We start from the raw sequence: 21732 nt of genomic DNA, 5'->3' as shown, positions 1-21732 counted from the left end.
GTGTGTGAATGTAAATGTGCGTGCATGTCTTCTTCCTCGTCTACAATATCACCAAGCACGGTCCATCCCAGTCCTCTCTATCTGGGGTATACGCCACAATATTAGGTAGCTGGGGGCTGTCGGGGAGGATAATTGGTATTTCATCCATTTACATATATTCTGGTTCTCTGTCTATTTCGTTTGTGCTTTCTTCTAGGGCTCGGACGGCTAACAGTGGGAGCTGTCCTACTGTGGATGAAATCAATTTATTGACCAGAAATTTTATCAAGGGAATACCACAACATATTACCAGCAAGACCGCCACCCCTGTTAGTGCCAAGACTACACCTATCTGGTATAACCAGTCTTTCCATGATATCCACCCTCTCCTTAGAGCCCCAAACAGTGAAAATAGTGGGCAATATTCATTCCATTCCCTACAATGTATCCAGAATCATCAGTTTCATTTCTCCCTCCTATGGAGTTACTTAACAGTTCCTGTTGCATCTCTTCAAGTGTGATTAAGAGCTCTGTCAAATTTCCGTCTTCCCCTGTACGCATGGGAATAGCTGTGCAACACTCGGTGGCTTTGATCATAATACAAACTCCTTGTTCATCAGCCATCATCATCTCGATAGCTAATCTATTTTGCATTGTCATTAGCGAGGTGCCGTGCAGTTGTTCGGTTAAGGCTCCTACAGCTGCCAATGTCCAATTCAAATATCTTTGTTGATTATACCACAAGTAATTAATCCACTGCACCTCCTGGAACCTAGAACGGATTTTTGGAGTAACCCCGAACAGAGACAATGCCCATCCCCATTTATCCGCGTCTTCATCTGCTTTAACTCTGCTACTGTCTATGGCTTCTAATTGTCGGGGTATCCCCTCTGGTATCCCGTTTCTTACTGTGATGTTGTAGTCTGTTTTAAACGTCATTATTCCTCTTTTCTTACGAAGTTTCTGTGGCATGGGCTGTATTGCATTTGGCATTTCAATTACTGTTATTGCTCCTGTGAGCATCACAGGAGCACAAAGGCCTTTCCAATTCGGGGACAGCGATGACAGGAGTTTCCTTTTTTGTCCGCATATCCAAAAGATGTCAGCTAAGGGTACCGTTCCCTTAGCTAAATTTGGAGTAGATACCCATGAAGCATGGGTGAGATTCAGTCCAATTACAGACCCCCCCTGTGGCCGGTACTATTTGTTCACAATGTATGCCTGCTGCTGGCAGAGTGTGACAGACGGTAATGTTCCATGCTGTTTTGGCCGGTTTGTATTCTTGCTGCTGTTGCATACACTGTATGTGGTGTTTTGACTGGGTCGTCCCTACCTGCCAGTCGCTTATGTATTGTGCTACTAAGCCTTTAGCTATACAGAATGGGTGTATCATCCCTTTCTCTATTTTAATCATAGGTGGAACGGTTCCTTCTGTACTTAGAGGCACTGGACAAAGTTTACTGTCGGCAGCATATTTTTCATCACCTACTGCCATTTTCATAACACATTGTGTATAGCATTCTGCTTGGTCTGAGTTATGTTGGGGGCTCCTATAACAGTTGTTGATATCAGGTAGGGGTTTAGCCTGAGGTATCACACCCTTCCGGTGACAGGCTATGCATGGCTTTTCACTAATCTGCCTAGCCGAAAATTTCAACCATTGGTAAATAAATTGGTCTTCAACCCTTGTGTGCGGGCTAGGTCTGTACTGGGATCCCATCTCCCTAAGTGACTGCTTGTTTCTAGGCTTCTAATTGTCCTCTTTTTCCTTGGTTTGATTTTTACCCATTTGTGGCTTCATGTACTGTAACAGTTACGTCTTGCTTGGTTTCCCTGCATCCTCTTTTATCACAAATTACCTCTATGTTGAGTGTTCCCTCCTCTTCACATTTGATGCTAATGGCTTCACCTAATATGTAATCCCCCAGCTTTCCCTGTATTCCTATGTTCTTGTAGGCTTTTGATTTAATGTATACCAAATTATATGTTTTTCCTGTGTTTAGAATGCCTTGTTTAGCTGCTATTGCGGCCATGGCCACGGCACAGTCCGTTGTATGTTTTGGACGTCTATGTTCTCCCATACTAACCACCAGTAGTATTGTCAATCCCTTAAATAATTCCTTAATCATTGTTCTGGTGACTGTTGAGATGTACTACTAGATGTGCTACTGAGTGAGCCGTCGCTAGATGAGCTGTCACTAGGGATGTGTGGTGTATCTGTGCTTTGTCTGGGTTGTACTTCCTGCGGTTCTTCTGTCGGTAAATCTACTGAGTTGCTGTCCGAGTCTGATGTCTCCTGTGGCCTGTCTATCTGTCGGTCTGTATTTCTGTCTGTCTGTTGGCCTGCATCTCCAGTTGTTTCTGAGTTTGCATCTGAGTCTGTCGCTGCTCTATCTGGCAGGGATCCACTACTCTCTGAAGCTGTGCGTCGTCTTTGTTCAATCAGTCTCTGTGAGCGCCTTGGCCGGTGTTCGCCTGGCTGCAGGGAGGCGTGGCCTTCCCTCGGTGCTGCTTCTGGCTGCAGGGAGGCGTGGCCGTCCCTCGGTGCTGCTGTAGGGTCTCTGGCTTCTCTTGCTTCCCCCCTTGGCCCGGCGGCTCTGCCAAGACGAGCTTGCCGAGGCCGCAGGGGCGCTGGGCCACCAACCCTACAGCAGTGGTTTAAATGAAACCAAGTGTCCTTACCGTCTACTTTGACTGCTGTACGTGAGGCAAGAATAACTTTAAAAGGACCTTCTCGGCGGGGCCTGTCCCACTTCTTTTTGAACACTTTGACGTAAACCAGATCACCAGGCTGGATGCTCTGATTTTCGAGTGGAATCTCTGCTTCTCTGTCTTCTGTAGCACCTTTGACCTGCAAAAAGATAGTTTTGTGTATTTGGGTTAACGGTCTCAGATAATTATGCCATTCGTCTTGTAGCTGCTCCAGCGATGGTCCTTCGTAGGGTCCTCTCAGGTATGGAATAGGCATCGGCCGACCTGTAAGAGCTTCAAATGGTGTCAAATGGGTTAGTCGGTTAGTTTGTGAGCGCATTGACAATAAAGCAAGCGGCAACGCATCCAGCCAGGTTAGTTTGCCATTGCTGTCTGCTATGATTTTTGCTAGTTTGTTCTTTAAAATGCCATTAGCCCGTTCCACCGCCCCATTTGATTGGGGGTGATAAACACACCCAAATTTCTGTTTGATACCCAATTGTTTGAATGTTTCTTGTGTAACCTTGGCTACAAAAGCCCTACCGTTGTCAGATGAGATAGTATCTGGAATGCCAAATCTTGGAAAGACATCTCGGCACAGGAATTTGGCTACCGTTTTATGGTCTTGATTTGCAGAGGCTACTGCCTCAATCCATCGGCTGAATCTGCATATCACTACCAAAACATATCTCATTCGTTTAACTCGGTTTTCAGCTCCCATGTCTATGAAATCCATCATAAGATGTCTGAATGGCCCATCAGGGACCGGAATGTGGGCTAAAGGGGCTGTGAATGATTTCTGGACATTGTACTGTGCACATACCTCACACTCATTCAACAAACGGTCCACTGTAGCTGCCATATATGGTGACCACCAGACAGCTTTTAGTTTGTTCATAATTTGGACTCGCGAACAATGATCGGGTCCGTGGGCCCAAATGATTGCATGTCGTAATAAATTGGTGGGTAACACAAAATGTCCATGACTACTGCGCCACAGGTTGTCCGCTGGCCCCTGACTGCGTGTCTCAATAGCGCCTCGTTTAACCCACATTCGTTTTTCTTCTCCACTGGCCCTACTTTGAGCCACTATCAGTGCGTCAAGTGAAACCAGTGGGGCACAATCTTGGATGGTTAACAGGGGAAACATATTTTCCCCTTGTGCTCCTTTGCGAGCTGCGTCATCTGCTAGGTTGTTACCTTGAGCTATGATGTTATTATTCTTTTGATGACCTGCACATTTAATGATGGCTACCTCAGACGGTAATTGGAGAGCTTGTAACAGTTGGGAAATCGCTTCTCCATGAGTGACAGGGGTGCCATCTGCTCTCAGGAATCCCCTTTATTTCCAAATGTTTGCATGTACATGACATACGCCATAAGCGTAGGCTGAGTCTGTGTAGATATTAACACGTTGATCTTTAGCTATCTGGCAAGCCATAGTTAAGGCTTTGATTTCTGCCAGTTGGGCTGAACAAGGCTGATCAATTCCTTGGGACTCCAGTAATTCAAAGGTCTCGCCATCCGTGTTTAGTTTAACAATCCCCATACCCGCATGCAATCCCGCGGCATCCCGAAAGCATGAGCCGTCCACGAACTGTTTGTTGTGATTTGGCGCTATATAAAAAAATTGATTGATTGATTGATTGATTATACAAATGTTCTCTGGCTCTCAAAAATTTCTCTGTCTCTGCCACACAGTTATGTGGAGTACCATCTAACGGTGTGGTCAATTTGGTGGCGGGATTCACCGTGTGACAACGTTGTATTGTTATTTCTGGAGCGGACAACACAACTTCATATCCAGTGCGTCTAGCTTGTGTTAAGACAAAACATTGACTGGTTAGCAGGGCATGTAACTGATGCGACGTGTACAACGTTACTGCATGTCCCATGATTATGGATGATGCTTTTTGAAATGCAAAGGCAGCTGCTGCTAGACCCTGATAGCATGGTGGCAATCCTGTTTCAATGTTGTCAAGCTTTGTACTATAATAGGCCAGTGGTTGTTTTCCTTCATTTGTTTCCTGCATTAGTACAGCACAAGCATAACCAGCTTTTTCAGTAACATACAAATGGAAAGGTTTCCCATAATCTGGGTTACCTAACGCGGGAGCAGATTGCATGTCTGTTTTTAGGGCCTCAAAAGCTCCCGTTGCCTCATCTGTCCAGACGAGGAGAGCTGCATTGCTTGTTTGCCCCACTGCTCTAATCATGGCACGCAAAGGTGCAGTTTTTATAGCATAATCACAAATCCACGGCCGACTGTACCCTGCCATCTCAAGGAATGAAAGCATCTGTCCTACTGTTTGGGAGCCTTGATTATAGCCTCCACTTGGCTTGGGGCTATACATCGCGTGGTCCCACACAACTGTCTTCCCAAGTATTCTACTTGTTGTTTGCAGAACTGCAATTTGTCCTTACTTACTTTATGACCTCCATCTGCCAATGCATGCAATACAATTAATGAATCTTTTTCACACTGTTCTTGAGTCTCTGATGCAATAAGGAGATCATCCATATATTGCACCAATGTACTGGGTATGTCAAGGTGTTGTAAATCTTCAGCCAGGACTTTGTTAAAGATGGCTGGGGACAGGTTCAGTCCCTGAGGTAGCCGTGTATACGTTAGCTGTTGTCCCAGAAATGTGAATGCAAACAAATGTTGTGAATGTGGGTGCACAGGCACACTGAAATAGGCTGAACACAGATCGATTACTGTGTACCATTTTGCTCCAGCAGGGATGCTTGATAGTATAGTATGCGGATCAGGTACTATAGGTGCATCCATTTCTATTATTGCATTGATAGGACGCAGATCATGTACCAGCCGATACTCTTTGGTATTGTTTTTAGGGATAGGGTAGATAGGAGTATTGCATGGGCTTGCAGCTTTTATTAAAACTCCAGCTGCCATTAGTCCCTTAATTACTGGTTTTATGCCTTCAATAGCCTGAGGTTTTAATGGATACTGCCTTTGGTGAGGCAGTTTGCTCCCGGTTTTACTTTTATTTTTACTGGTAAGGCTGTTTTTACTAGTCCTACATCTGTTTTGCTTTTGGACCACACCACTGGTGGTATTTGCTCTAACAATTTCTCTTGTTGGGCCGATAACACCATCTGTCCCTCTGGTCTAGGATTGAGCTCCACTTTTTGAGCTATAGCCTCATCATTTACTTTTAAGTTAATTCGTACAAACTGCTGGTCTTTTGACAGATGTACTTGTGGACTTTCCATGTTTTGCCATTCTTCAACTTCTGAGGCTGTCTTTACCATTGGACCTAGGTCATGGGATTCGTACTTTTCTGAGACTAAAAGGGTCACATGAGGCGTGGCATTCGGCACTTGATACCATTGTTGTTCAGCTGAAGTTAGCTTGACAGAAGCTGCGGCCCCTTGGGGGCCTAAATAAATTACTGTGGTGGTTATGTGAAACAGCCGTTGATTCATCAATACATCCCAGCAGCATGCATAGTCAGCCTGTTCTTGTTTGGCATCGAACATCAGGGTGACATGTAAAGGTAAACTAGGTGTATATACTGCTGCATAGTGTTGTTCTGCCCAGGGCTTCCATTTTTCCCATTCCAGTTGAAGATTTGAATTTTCTGGTTGTAACTTCAGCCAGTATACCATGGGTTGCACAGGTCGGACCTTGTTTTCCATGTCCATAAGCACCATAATGTTGGCGAGTACTTCGTCAGGAAAGTGTATTCGCAGTCCTTGATGGGTACACACTATCTGGGTTTGTAGCTTACATAAAATGTCTCTTCCCAGCAAATTCACAGGTGTATTTTGTGAGTATAACAGGGGTGCTTCAATTGTTTTTTCCTGCAATCGTTACAGGAAGTGGGCGTGTAAAAGGTATTATTTGAGTTTTCCCAGAGAAGCCGATGGTCTTAATTACAGACCCAGAGAGGGGGAGATGTGCGCCCATTTTCCCTATGCAAGAGTATGTTGCCCCTGTATCCACCATGAAAGGGAAATCTCTGTTTTGTATATTAACGGTGACGGTTGGCTCTTCCTTAGGTATCATCGAAATAGCCAATGCCACCGTTTCCCCCTCTGTCTTCTCTAGGCCTCCCTATTGCCAATAGGCAGAGGGTCCAACCCAAGGTCGGGCCGGACAATTTCTCATTCGATGTCCAGGTTGTCCACAGCTCCAGCACTCATTAGAGGGTTGATCCCCTATTGGGGGTGTTGGTCCCATAGGCGGTCCCGCTTGACTGTTCCTGGGAGCTGAGTTCTGGAATCTGCTTCTAAATGAAGGTTGGCGAGATCCTCTTCGCCACCCTCCTCTTTGACCTTGAAAGCTCCGTGACTCTCCTCTCCACCCATGACTGTAGGTGGGTCCATTCCCGGGTGTGCCAGTGCTATGGTAGTGATAGTGATGCTCCACTGGTGCTGAGACTTCTCCTGTAGGAGTGCTCCCTGCTACTCCTTGGGGGCTCTGTGTGGCTGTTACCACAGGTGCCTGTATGGTGGCAGCGGTGTTTGCCGTAAGGCCCGTGCTTGCCGGCTCAGAAGGAACAGGGGTCATCATTGGTGCCTGGGTCTTTGTTTTTTCTTTCTTGCCTTTGGTTAGTTCTCCCAATTGCATCTGCACCAATTTTTTCGTCAGGGATTTTGCTGCATCTTCTTCTTTTTGTTTTTCTTTCTTGTAGATTTCAAGATGGTGACAAATATGCTCAGAGTATAAAGCCCAATTCATTTTCGATAGTCCCACGACTCCATCTAGGGCTTTCTGAACCTCATCTGGTAGAGCCTTTTTTACAGTTATTTTAAACAGGATTTCAGTTGCTGGAGAATGGTTCCATGCATTTCCTGTTTCCTCCGCCCATCTCTTCTGGAATCGGTGCAGGAACTTCTTTGGGCACTCTTCAGGTGTCCACTCCTCATCATCCAATTTAGAGGGATCCAAGACCTCAGGGTACTTTCTTCTCAGTCCTTCCCACATGGAGTTTCTATAGCGATTAAAGGGGACTTCATCATGTTGATTAGTGCCCATCATCTGTGTTAGTCCAACCTTTCCTGCTAATTCTTCAGTGTCATGTTTTCCCATGACATGCATTAGCAAGGCTTTTATGTCACCTAAAGACAAGGTTACCCCTGCAGTGCCTTCTTCTAAGGCAGTTATCCATCTCCCAGCTCCTTGGGTGATGTCTGGCAGCCTGTTGGCCAGCCCCACCATGTCTGTCCAGCTCCATGGGGTATACACATGATGACCATTTCTAACGACCAGTGGGCATATGAGGTCTTCGTCCTCCTCTTCTTCTGTGGGGGCTCCATATTGTCTTCCAGATCGAGTGCGACTGACTGGTCCCTGGCGGTCCATCCAGTTAGTTATATTCTGTTCTAAAGCCGCTGTGTCTTTGGCTACACATTGTTGTCTTTGCCTTAGTCGGGCCTCTTTTGCACTCTCAATGATGATCTCACCAGAAATTTTTCGGGTGGGTGGCTCTATAATGTGATTCCCTTGATTGGGCGTCGATTGTTGTAATATTCTTCTTTCCTCGGCGTCCCTATGTCTTTGTATTCTTTCCTTCGCTAGCTGAAGTTGCTCAGCTAGTTCTTCATTATCTCTTCTGGCCAGATCCAGTGTGTCACAGAAGCTCTTGTGCCACTCTTTGGAACCTCTATAGCCTGAGAAGGTCCAGTCGGCTGACTTATGGTGGGAGGGGACGGTTTTCGGCGGACCTCGGGGCGCAGGTGGAGACTTCAGGTCTTTCTCTCTATCTTCGTCTACTTCAGTGTTACTGTTATATGTGGCTCCCCCTACTGGTCGTGATGGGAAACAACTTACTTCTGGACTTGGAGACCTTGTATGATCCATTTGACAGATCGAGGACCTGTCTCCTTGTGGCTCTCGAGCTTTTAGTGTCAGTGTGAATTTGCCCTCCACATCCATGCCTTGGTCCTCTTCATGAGTTCCTAATACAAATTGTCCAGCTGTCCTTCCCATATCATGACGTTTATATGGGGGTGGCTCTGCTTCCCAGCTCGGTGCATTGGCTTTAGTGTCTTTGGATCTTTCCTCTGTCATTTTTTCTCTTTTCTGCTGTAGCCTCTGCGCTTCCTGCTTGAACAAGGCCAAAACTTCTTTTTCTTCAGTGCGTTTTTTATTGTTATTCACGTTCTTCTGCTGATCTTTAATTTCTTTTTTCTGTATTTCTACCGCAACTGCTTCACACATCACCGGATCAAATGATCCCTCCAAAGGCCATTGCCTGCCCCCATGTGACCTTTTGTGCCACTTTCTCATACATTGGTTGGCCTTAATGCTTTTTCCTGGATATTTTCTTAGTACTAAGTCTAGCGGGGTACTTTCCTGACCTTGACCTTGAGAGTTACCCATGTAACCCTGACAAACGCTATGTGAGATGTTTCTATGGTGCTCTGGTAGTCCCTCAGGGGCTGTCCTGATCCAGACCAATAACTTGCCGGCTGTAACACCTGTTTTGTATTTTAAACCCTTAAAAGGATTAAATTTCCAACTGTTATGCCCGTCTTCTTTTTCTTTAACTAAATACGAAAATTTACCTATTTCCCACCGAACCTTCCTTGGGACCACAGTCAGAGTCAACCTAGGAAACAGTTCTTCACCTGGATCGGTTGGTAGTGTTATTAAATGATTTAATGGTATGCTAATTTCTTTATTAGGATCAGCACAAAGCAGCTCCAGCCACGGGGTTAAACCCTGATGCCACAGACGTCTTATCAGCAGCTCCCAATTAATTAGAGGGAATTGTTTTTTCTTTTGCTTCAGATTGATTACCTTAGTAATCTGCCATAATTTCTGATTGATCTCTTGTTCGTCCTGCCAATGTTCTGCTCCTACCCTGTCAAAATAGGTCCTTTCCAGCCAAAAATGTGTCCTGATTCCCTGGGTTTCGACGTCTCCGTCAGTCAAGTAATGTTCTGGGAGTATTGTTTCATCATCACTTAAGTCTCCCATCAAAGACTGTCAGAAAGCATTGATCAGTCTGTCAGCTTTTTCACTATAATCTAAGCTTTAACTCTTTTGATTTATAACCAATTTTATTTCTTTACTCCTCTTACAACCCTAACACTTCCTAATGTCTTTGCTCCCGACTATCTATTTTTCCTTCTAGTTTTCTTTCTTTGAAATAATATCTACCTTCTCTGTATTTACATAGCAGTCTCTTCTCCTGTCTTTTTCTTCACTGTCTCTGTTTCACACTTTCCTCTCTGCCTGTCATGCACCTCCCAAGTCCTTCTGTTGGGTCTAAACGTCTCCTCCTCCTCGTACTCTTTACATTAATCTTGTATGTCAGCCAGCCTGCAAGCCCTCACAGCTTTGCCTGCAACTCCCCGCTTACTCTCCGCTCTCCCACACACCAATCTTCAAAAGCTTTATACACAAAAATGATTAAAAACAACTTTCTATATATCTCTATCTAGACTTCTGCCACCCTTTACTCCGCGGCTTTAAACAACCTTTTTATTCACTTAACACCAATGTGTTCTGTTTAAGTATGTATCTCTTCTTCACGTTAGACAGCTTCTCCGGCGCTGCCAGAAACTCGTATATATTATTTATTTATTTTTTCTTAACAAGCTACTCTTTGAGCGTACAATATTTCATTTATTTCTACGCCTTACCGCGCCTCGCGTGCGTATCCTGTGCCTTTCTGCACTTTCTTCTACCTTTTTTTTTTCTTCACTTACCGAGCTCCTCGTGAGCTTAATGTGCCTTTGCACTGAAAATACTCTCTTTTTCTTTTCTTATAAAAAAAACTCATATTACTGTGTACTTAATTACTTATTCTTCTCCCACGCCCCACAAGCGTGTATTTGGTGCCTTACTGCACTATTTTCTGCTTCATTAATTCTCATGTATTCTGCACTAACTCTTCATTCATTTTTTTTTTTGATAGTTTTTCTCTTTTCTTAAAAAATGACGTCCTTTATTGAGCTCTTTTACTTACCGTCAGCTGTGCTACTTTGCACTTTTCTCTTTAAATCTCTTTATCACGTACGGTATTTCTACTGCGCCCCCTCAGGCGCTTATCTTGTGCTTCCTCTGCACGTATTCTCTGTTAAACTCTTTTTCTCACTTATTTCACTTCAGTCTCTGTTAAACTCTTTAAGTAACCTTGTATTACCTTGTATCTATTTGTCAGTATACTCCCCTAAATTAACCCCTACAGCGCATGCTATCAGCCGGCACGTTAGTAACGAATTTCAACACCAATTATTCCCCAAGCATCCAGGTTAGTTCTCCATGCACTCTTTTCCGCACCAGAGTTCATGAACATTCCTGACCTTTCACTCACACAGACATTCTTTTTCCCGGGAACACACACCTTCTGAGCATTTTATCTACAAGGCCTGATAATTTTCAATCTTATCTTTTTTAGTCTCTTATCAATTTTCTTAGTCCAGGTTCTTTTGGGTAAGAGGCAATTAAAAATATCACCTGTCAACTTGGGCGGAAATCCCGACTCACTCCTCCAGATCGTGCAGAAGTTATAAAAGGTTTCTGCTTACCTTTTAGTCGTGATCACTGTTATTTACGGTCTGGAGGGATGAGCTGGACTGCCCCAGGCTGTCGGAATGCCCCTGGACCCTCCTGGCTGGCTCGCCAAGTTCTGTCGTGGTTCGTCTTTAGTCTTCTCGGGATGTCGTCTTTTAGATAACACAAACTAATTAAGTGATATGCTAGAAAAGGACACAACACTTTAGAATAATTCAGCCTTAAGCAAGATAAAATGCACAGAGTTTTTAAGTTTATTTAAGCCTTCGACACAGAGCTTAGACAAACTGAGTCCTCTAGAGAGACTGAATATGTGACAACCGTGCTCATCTATTTATTGGAGACCCGCGGGCATCGCTCCTCCTTCGACTTTTTTATTTATTTCATTCCCAAGACATGGTTTTCTATTGGAAGCGTCCTCTAGTGAACCCTAAGCAGGTGTTAGGCCATTATTTCAATGTGACAAACGCTCCCATTAAAACGTGAAGGATTTACAACTGATTTTTTTAAAAGACCTTCAGCCACAGGTGCAGCTGGCCTGAGGCCCCCCGCACGTGGCCTCAGCCACAGGTGCAGCTGGCCTGAGGCCCCCCGCACGTGGCCTCAGCCACAGGTGCAGCTGGCCCGAGGCCCCTGCACGTGGCCTGCGGGAAAGCACCTAAAAGGCCTTGGAAAGCCCCTGACAGACCGAATGACTAATAGAGCCCTTTTTTTGGGTTGAACACCTGCTAGTTCAGCCAGAGGACATACAGTTCAGATCAGGACACTTGATAGTTCATCACAGTTCAAATAAGGACCTAAAAATTCTTCTACACAGCCAATCATTTTCCAAGTGCATAATATGTATATTATGAAGTGAGTGGATATTTTTTATTACCCTAGCAGAAATATTTACAGTGTTAACATACCGAGGACTTAAATGTGTATTTCGGAGTGGACACTTTTGGACGGAATGATGTTCACATGCTTCTCAATACCAAGTTTCAGAAGATAGTTCAGATATGTTTTGCCCTAAGGTGACAAACATAGATTCACTTTATTAAAAGTGTATCTGATTCACAAAGATGTATTTCTTGTTAGAGCAACAAATGGAAAAGTCGGAGTGGACATTTTGGACGGAAACTTACTCATGCGGATTCAATTCTACCCTGTGCGGAAAAAATCCTACAAATAGCCACTATTGCATCATTTAGTAAAAGTACATATTCTAATGTATTTTACCAGTGAATATTTTTGTGGTGAATATTCTGCCTTGGAAATTATTCAACTTGGAAAACTGAATTTTTCAAATGGGAAAGTAATTTCTGTCCAAAATTCAACTGCTTGATATATTTTCAAGATAAACAAATAGTTTTTGTTTGTTATTTTTGTATTTACAGGTACTTCATTCTATGACATTTTACCTAATATGTTTAGATACTGGAAATATAAGGCCAATTTCGGTGCAACCCCAACGCTCTACGATACTGTGAAAATGCCCATAAGGACCCCCACTCTTCGCGAAGAATGCACTTTAAAAGGTCTTAAATCCTGACAGTGGTGAGTTTTATAACACCTGGCCATCCTGTGTTAGGCTCAGGACAAACATCCTTTTGGCACCTAGATATATTCCAGACTTTGAGCTGTGCTGGATTCTTCTTTGAAGAACTTCATGACTTTTTGCTTAATGCAGACTTAGGAGGTTGAATGTTGAGGACAGGCTTCTCGATACAGTAGACAAGGAAAACATCCTTGTCTATGTATAAACACTGTATAAGAAATTTTTAAAATCTCAACCCTGGAATTTGAAGACCAAAACACACACATTTTCCAAAATGCCCATATACCTGTGGACAGGGTCTGAGTGCCCTAATAGATGGACTTTAGTGTGACTTTTAAATGTTTATTTTTATTTATATATATATATATATATATATATAATTTAATGTATTTATTTTTTGAAAGAGAAAGAGGTGGGTTTGTCAAGCTAGATCCTTGAAATAGCAGGACAGTTGTGTGTATGAATTATATGAATGAATTCTTCTGAATTGCTGGATTTCACAGAATCCTGAATTAATAAAGCTATATATATACACACACGTTACATTATACTGGTCAACATGATTTTCTTGCATGGAGTTTTTCAACGGATTTTGTATAATTTGGGGGCCCTGAATCCGAATCTGGTGTTAGTTTTTGCCATTCACATCACTTTTTTTTGTTATTAAAGTTTTTATTAAGTTTTAATATAAAACAAACAAACAGAACAGCACAGACTAAACATGACAGCAACACTACTCCAAATGTACATTAAAACGAAAATACAAGTATACAAAATTAAACAGAAATACAACAAAATTTAGCTAACTCCTTAGACAAGTGTTAAATACTTGCAAGTATGATTATTTTCAATTATGCAGTTTAGCAACCAAAAGTTCATATGAAGCTATATCCATCATGGAATTAACCCATTCCTTAAAGACAGGAGCCTCTGGATTTTTCCACTTTTGAAGAATAACTCTAGCAGCTTGGACCAAAGCACTACTACTTTTAGCAATATTGGGAAGACAGGATCTGTCTCCTAACAGACAAAGATGAGCAGACTCAGGCGTGTACCCAACCTTTCCTCAGATGTTTTAATTATTCTTTTCCAAAATGGTTGAACCACAGGACAAGCCCACATAGCATGAATAAATGGGCCTTCATGGCTGTTACACTTCCAACACATATTATTCTTGCTTGCTCGGTTAATAATTCTTTATTGCGGCTCTTGTTCACATTTTGCGAACCTGGTTTAAAAACTACGCTTTTAAAGCAGCATTTGTGCATGATTAGTTGTGTAAAACGTGCGAGTGAATGAGCAACTTTTGTGTAATCCATCAATACGGAACATGCAGATTGCAAAAAAAAAAAACGTGATTTGATAGAGGAAATCTGAGCTCAGATTCAGCATCCCAAAATTACCCTAAATCAGTTCTCAAAGTCCATGCAAGAAAAAAATTTAAATTGTTGACCGTTGTTGTCAGTGTGACTGAACGATTTCTTACACCAGACATTTACACAGTCAACACCTTCAATGCCTCACTCAACATGGCATTACTTTATGTTGTTTTGCCTAAAGTGTGACTTTAACAGATTCTCTTCTTTGATTTTTGCTGACTTTTCATCTTCTCTTCACTCACTTTTATCTAGCATGCAGTCATCTTGAAGACTGCCCAAAGGGTCCTTTTTCACTCGCCATGCCAACGCTGCCTCACTGTTTTCCTGCTCCACTGAGCAGTGTGACCTGGAACCTACAGCCTCCTCTGTACGGTAGCATGGAACTGCGCTCCACCACTGTCCCCATCCGCCAGTCTCTGCCTGGGCAGCTGTGTAATGACAGCATCATTATCAAAGTGGCCGAGGACGACGGCTCTTCTGTTGGACACTTCTGCCCTCAGGGAGCCATAGAGAAATTAGAACTCCACACCAATACTTCTGTCACCATTTCCAGCACAGAGGGTAAAGCACTGCGGATGTCATCCCAGCCACTGCTAGCTGCCAGTTTTAAAGGAGAGATATCAGGTAATGAGCGTCTTAAGCTGGAGCGATACTAGAGGCAAAAAAAAAAAAAAAATCCCTAATGGGCTTCACTAATGTTTGTTGTTATCTTGTCTTCCTAATGCTTATTCAGAAAGATACATTTTCACTGTATCTCTGAAGAAAGACACCCCTGTTCTTTTGGGCACTCCTGGTTGGCCAGTAGGAATGAAGTCTTATGCCACAGTCTCCTGGATCGTCTCTGTTCCCCCCAAAATGGAGGCACATTTGATGTTTGCCAACCTGAAACAGCCCAAGTGCGGCGATCGGCACACTTACATCCAAGTGCAGAGATTCGGCTCCCTAGAAGAGGACTACAGCCGCAGGGAGGACGAGGAGGCCGACAGCGAGATCACAGTCTCCGAGAGATTCTACCTCAACATGTCCAACTGCATGCCTGAAACAGGAGAGTTCAGTGTCATTACAAAAATCACTCTGCAGAGGAGCCAGAGTAAGAAAACAATGATCCTCAGCAATGTTTTAGAATTTCATAGTACTCTTTATAGAACCTGCCCCAACCTACGGTCATTAATCTGACAGATTTGAACCTCAATTTGACTTTAGAATAAACTTACTAGAGGTCAGGTTTGAGATGTAGGGACAAACCACAGTGTCTCAGGTCTTACTTTTTTTTATTATGGTGGCAGTGTCACCTAGTGGTATGCAGTGGAAAAGGAATTAAAGTCAGGTCAAGTCTTAGTTGCTTATCTGTTTCTAAGCAACTTGTCATAAATATCCTGCATTATTATTTACAGCCACAAGAGGGCAGCTTCTGCATACATGACAAGCTGCTCCTGCATACAGATCTGAACGAGCAAAAAGTGGCAATAATGCACCCTTAAGATGGATGCTGTATGAAAAAGGTTACCTACAACGATTTTAAAATTGTATTTTCAATTAAATTGTTTATTTACATGTAGTGAGTCGCACGTGCACATTTAGCTACTTGACGTTTCTATGTGTTCAGTGGCGACAAGAAGCAATTTACTCTCGACTTCTTTGTGCTTTGTACAATATTAATTTGCCTTTTATATACTGCTTACTAATGTTGTCTTCCCCCTTATAAATGGGCATACACATAACTGGTACTCAGTGTGCTCGTACGTGCTAAAAAAAAACATGATGCGCAGCAGAAGACACAAGGGAAGCACTTCATAGGAGGAAAGCAATGACAGATTGTAGGAACAGTGTTTCCCTCTGTGTTGTCTACTGTGCATCAGTGATTTTTAGCACACATGAGCACGATGTGTACCAGTTATGTGCACCCCTGCTTATATATAAATTTTACAAAGGCCTTAAGAATAAATGACTTCATTAATTTTTTCCTTCTTGTTGCATAAAGCAGTCGTACCACTTTACAGAAATACATGCAACTTATCTGTGCTTTTCCTCTTCATGACATTTTTGGACAGATGCAATGAATATTCTGGTGTGACATACCTATAGTCAAGAATATATGGTATGTTGTCTTGTTGGGGGTTTTTTTTGGGGGGGGGGGGGGGAGAGTCAGAATGGGCCCTAAGGCCCATTGGTGCCTGTACATTTCTCCAGTTCCCGTAGTATCAAGTGGACAAGAGTCTACATCTCCCCCTGGACGTGACACCAGTTTGACACAGGTTACTATCCTCAGCCAAGGCAGCACCCATATATAGCTGGGTGGACTGAGACCATGTATGACTAAAAATGCTCAAGACAATCCAAGCAAATAATCATATGAGTAGAAATTTATTTAAAATGGATTACAAAAGATTTAGTGTACTCCTTTCATTTTCTTTTCAGTGCATGTCAATGACGTGGCATGTGTGTTTGTGTTTTTGTCTGTAGACAAGATAAATCGCAAAGGCAGGACAGACTTCCTTCAAACTTTGTGGATTTCCTTCCAACTTAGTTATTTACTTAGTTTGGTCAAAGGTCGAGTTCAGAAAAGCAAGCAGCCTAGATGGCTCAAACTTAGTGGAAATGTTACTTGGCATATGTATATTTACTTGTACATTTATATGGTGGTATGCAGGGTGTGCATCACCAGTTTGATGCCTTTCATTCCAAACAAAATGTCACTTTCTTGTTGACACGGTTATGTGACACACTGGAGTAACACTGCATGTAAAAGTAACTGTTGTTCTGGACTGTGAGTCAAGTGGTAAAAACAACCTTTTTTGATGTACAGAAATAACAATCTCACTTCCCAGGAACTGTTGAGTGAATTCAGAATAGGAGAGAAAAGTTGCATTTTAAAATGGTCTGTTTTTCTGTCTGTAGAATTGCTGCTGACTGTCATCCTGAGTGTCGTGGCTGTTATGGTGGTCATTTTTGCCGTGGTGCTGGCAGTGGTTTGTGTGGTGTTTAGGTGAGTCTCTCTGCTGATCTTACAAATAGTGTTCAGGGGTTCCTATAATTTAATACCACTTACTGAAGTTTTTCTGCTGCAATGTGAATTTTTTTCCACATAACTGTAAGCTGTGGTGGCCAAGAGATGCCATCGTAGTTGATAGTTATATCTCCGTTGTGTTATGCATCCTTACAGCATGTCTGTGTTTTTGCATGTGTTGTATGAATTTGCAGCAGAAACATTATCATATTGAATTGTTGCCTGTGTTGGAGGTTACATGTATTTGCAAGTGTTTTGTCAATTTGCAAGATATTTTTGTTGCATCTACCCATTGTTGAATTGCTGCAGATTTTTTTTTTTTTTTTTTTTTTTGGTGTTTCCTGTATTTGTAAGTGTTGGTTTATTATGGAAGTGTTATGGTTTCTGTCAGCTACAGTAGTAAGCTCTCATTCTGTCACCTCTCTTGCCAAGCAGAAAAAATAAGCAGCAGCTGAGTCACCAGGTGTCCATCTATAATCCGAATGGCACCAGCTTCCTGCCGGGGCACAGTGGCTTTCCCACACCAGAATACGACGAGTCCCATGTGTACGCTTCCATTGAGGACACGCTGGTCTACACACACCTCTTGAGAAAGGGGGTAGAAATAGGCATCTACGGAGATCATGACCCATACCCTTCTTTCACTGGACCACCGGACACGCAAAGACCTCCAATCTCTAAGGATGCCAAACCTGACAACCAGAAAGTCAACGTTTACCAGTCATTTCAGAATGGTCCGCCAGTTCCTAGCAGGCCAGCAAGTCACACTAAATCCATGATAGAGAATGAGCTGTACCAGGGTGAGAAGGAGAACACCGCAGATCTTAGTCCAAACACCTTGCTGGGACCGAGGAAGGAGCCAGAGGGAGGGAACTGATGAAAAGATTGAACTTGACCTCCTTGAATTTTGCGATATCATTCCCTGGCATCTCTGTGATTGTTTTCTGTTCCGCTTTGCAAAAGGCAATTTTTGTTTCACGCCGTGTTTGTACCAAAGCCAGATACAGGAAATAACCCTGTTCAAAAGATGCCCAATGTGATTACCTCATTTCATCTCGGGTGAAGGCACATTTGCGAAGAAAGCAGCACTTCAGCTTCCCTTATAGGACTGTTTATTTTTTTAATACACTGTAAATTGATTTGATATTGGTTTTACATCATGAACATTTTACAATTTACTATTATACGCATAAACTTTCTTTAGACATCTGTACAGGAGGAAAAATATGTGCTGTTTAGATGCTTACAGTAATTTGATTCTTTTTGTAGGAGACGTCTCCCTGTGCAGACTGTGAGCATTAATTGCTGTGCTTTTAACCTCAGGCTGTCATTACAGCATCATTGCACTTGCACTCTGATGACCTGATGATAATAGCCCTGGTTTGCAACAGCAATCTGTGCAGAGCATTCTGCTTTCCTATTTATATAATTAATTTTGCTCGTTATGCAGAAATGTTCCTCTCAAATTAGCATTATAGCAACAACTAAACATTCATGATGGGTCAGTACTCCCACTGATACAGTTTAGGATTTTATATTGCTGTTGTTCTGGCCTGCAGTGTAAGTTTCATAGTTCTGATCCTTTTTTGGATCCCCATGTTTGGAACCATAAAAAACTGATAACTCGCTTTACTATAAAGACATTCATTTGCAATCAAGTCACTACATTAAGAGACATGTCTACTAAAAGGAATTTAGGTATGTCAATAAATGCCTGTTGGTAAAAGGTGCGATCAGTGATGTTTCTGCCTCCAGATGTTGTACGTGCTTTGCTGGTTCTGGATCTAAACTAGTCTTCACTGCTAGGTTACTCGTACTTCTACAGTAAGGAAGACCAGGTGGAGCCTGTTAAGATTTCAGTGGCTCTTCATGTGAGAAACGTCACACGTGTTTACTCTAGTCCAGTCACATTTTTTGCTTCTGTGGTTTTTGAATAAATTTCTAGAAAGTTGTTGCTGGCATCTATTTTGAATGTAATAGCTATGTCGTGAGTACTGTTGTCCTTTTATAAATGTAGAGGGGCCAATGGATTCACAGGGCAGGACGTGTATGCACTAAATGTCCAAATGTGGGAATTTCATGCACTAAACTTGTGCATGGCCATCGCGGTTATGTTAACAAGGGACAGAAAAGCTCAGATAGCCACACACACACACGGAGGGTGTGATGCTCCATTCTCTGTGCAGGAGGCTATTGCACCACTAAATCTTTATGTAGAACATTGTTGTTGGCTGCTACATCAATGCTGAAAAGATCTTTTAGATCATCTTTACGTAACTACACTCAACAAAAATATAAACGCAACACTTTTGGTTTTGCTCCCATTTTGTATGAGATGAACTCAAAGATCTAAAACTTTTCCACATACACAATATCACCATTTCCCTCAAATATTGTTCACAAACCAGTCTAAATCTGTGATAGTGAGCACTTCTCCTTTGCTGAGATAATCCATCCCACCTCACAGGTGTGCCATATCAAGATGCTGATTAGACGCCATGATTAGTGCACAGGTGTGCCTTAGACTGTCCACAATAAAAGGCCACTCTGAAAGGTGCAGTTTTGTTTTATTGGGGGGGGATACCAGTCAGTATCTGGTGTGACCACCTGTGGAATGTTGGTCCACTCCTCTTCAATGGCTGTGCGAAGTTGCTGGATATTGGCAGGAACTGGTACACGCTGTCGTATACGCCGGTCCAGAGCATCCCAAACATGCTCAATGGGTGACATGTCCGGTGAGTATGCCGGCCATGCAAGAACTGGGATATTTTCAGCTTCCAAGAATTGTGTACAGATCCTTGCAACATGGGGCCGTGCATTATCCTGCTGCAACATGAGGTGATGTTCTTGGATGTACAGTATGGCACAACAATGGGCCTCAGGATCTTGTCATGGTATCTCTGTGCATTCAAAATGCCATCAATAAAATACACTGGTGTTCTTCGTCCATAACAGACGCCTGCCCATACCATAACCCCACCGCCACCATGGGCCACTCGATCCACAACACTGACATCAGAAAACCGCTCACCCACACGACGCCACCCACGCTGTCTGCCATCTGCCCTGGACAGTGTGAACTGGGATTCATCCGTGAAGAGAACACCTCTCCAACATGCCAAACACCAGCGAATGTGAGCATTTGCCCATTCAAGTCGGTTACGACGACAAACTGGAGTCAGGTTGAGACCCCGATGAGGATGACGAGCATGCAGATGAGCAGATATTCTTTGGTTATGCAAACCGATTTTTTCAGCAGCTGTCCGAGTGGCTGGTCTCAGACGATCTTGGAGGTGAACATGCTGGATGTGGAGGTCCTGGGCTGGTGTGGTTACACGTGGTCTGCGGTTGTGAGCCTGGTTGGATGTACTGCCAAATTCTCTGAAACGCCTTTGGAGACGGCTTATGGGAGAGAAATGAACATTCAATACACGAGCAACAGCTCTGGTTGACATTCCTGCTGTCAGCATGCCAATTGCACGCTCCCTCAAATCTTGCGACATCTGTGGCATTGTGCTGTGTGATAAAACTGCCTTTCAGAGTGGCCTTTTATTGTGGGCAGTCTAAGGCACACCTGTGCACTAATCATGGTGTCTAATCAGCATCTTGCTATGGCACACCTGTGAGGTGGGATGGATTATCTCAGCAAAGGAGAAGTGCTCACTATCACAGATTTAGACTGGTTTGTGAACAATATTTGAGGGAAAAGGTGATATTGTGTATGTGGAAAAAGTTTTAGATCTTTGAGTTCATCTCATACAAAACGGGAGCAAAACCAAAAGTGCTGCGTTTATATTTTTGTTGAGTGTAAATGAAACCCCTGCTTCTCATGCACAATCTCTCACAAAGTTTTGGATTTTAAACAGCAAGTCATAGTTCGTAGTGTATATCATAATTGAAGATGGATCTGACTACATTTTGCTAATAGCACACATACAGTCATAGAACGGGGCTACTTTCACTATCATTTCCTGCATCCTACTTAGTACTCCACTGTTTCCGATCCAACAAAAACATTCTACACCCACTGCCTGAAAGTTCCCAAAATCAGACCTAACCAGTATCAGATTTGCAAAACAACCAAAACCCCAGCCAACAAATTAAATAGTGGGTTTAAATTATATTTTTTGCCATTAATGTCAAATCTGGTCAAATGCTAGTTTTCGGTTGTTGGTCTGTTTATGTACTTCATCCAGTTATATACGAAATAACTAAAAACCAGATCTGCTGTGTAATCCGCGCTGCCAACTCCTCGCTGAAGCTTGAAGAGCCTGTTTGAGTGGGGATAGGAAAATTATAGTTATAGTTATATGACCAGACAAAGAAGCTACCGCACACAAATTGCTGTCATTAAACGGAGTCATTTTACCTGCTATAGAAGCTGCGTATATGTTACTGCTAACAGACTGTTTGTTTCACCATGTTCGATAAGCAAAAAACAAAAAAATCTTAGTACAGGTAAATTTAGATGAAGCAGAACAAAGTGGAGTACCTGTACTCTCATTTTAAAATGTTCTGTTTTAAAAGATCCTGTTTGCGTATGGTCACGCTGAAATAGCACAACACCATTGACAAGAGCTAGACTGGAAACAACCAGGCAGTATTTTTTGAAATTGGAAGTGGGCCACAAACCTTAGTGCAT

General features: G+C 42.8%; 1 protein-coding gene across 3 annotated transcripts in view; it reads left to right on the top strand.

The window, feature by feature from the left end:
- The window catches only part of LOC117514628 (CUB domain-containing protein 1-like), a 39415-nt gene extending 20583 nt beyond the window's left edge, over nt 1–18832 (top strand). For 2 of the 3 annotated variants that reach the window (XM_034175182.1, XM_034175180.1), the window contains 4 exons: nt 14336–14707; nt 14817–15173; nt 16982–17069; nt 17523–18832. In XM_034175182.1, coding sequence (XP_034031073.1) covers nt 14336–14707; nt 14817–15173; nt 16982–17069; nt 17523–17967 — 1262 coding nt within the window. In that variant the 3' untranslated portion in view covers nt 17968–18832. The remainder of the gene's footprint in view (nt 1–14335; nt 14708–14816; nt 15174–16981; nt 17070–17522) is intronic. The other variant, XM_034175181.1, reaches the window with a different exon arrangement.
- Nucleotides 18833–21732: the final 2900 nt, after the last annotated feature.

The sequence above is a fragment of the Thalassophryne amazonica genome, chromosome 7 (genome assembly GCF_902500255.1).
Source record: "Thalassophryne amazonica chromosome 7, fThaAma1.1, whole genome shotgun sequence".
In the NCBI taxonomy this organism is placed as follows: Eukaryota; Metazoa; Chordata; class Actinopteri; order Batrachoidiformes; family Batrachoididae; genus Thalassophryne; species Thalassophryne amazonica.
Note: the sequence above shows the minus strand (reverse complement) of the source record. Positions and strands in the feature narration are given on the sequence as shown.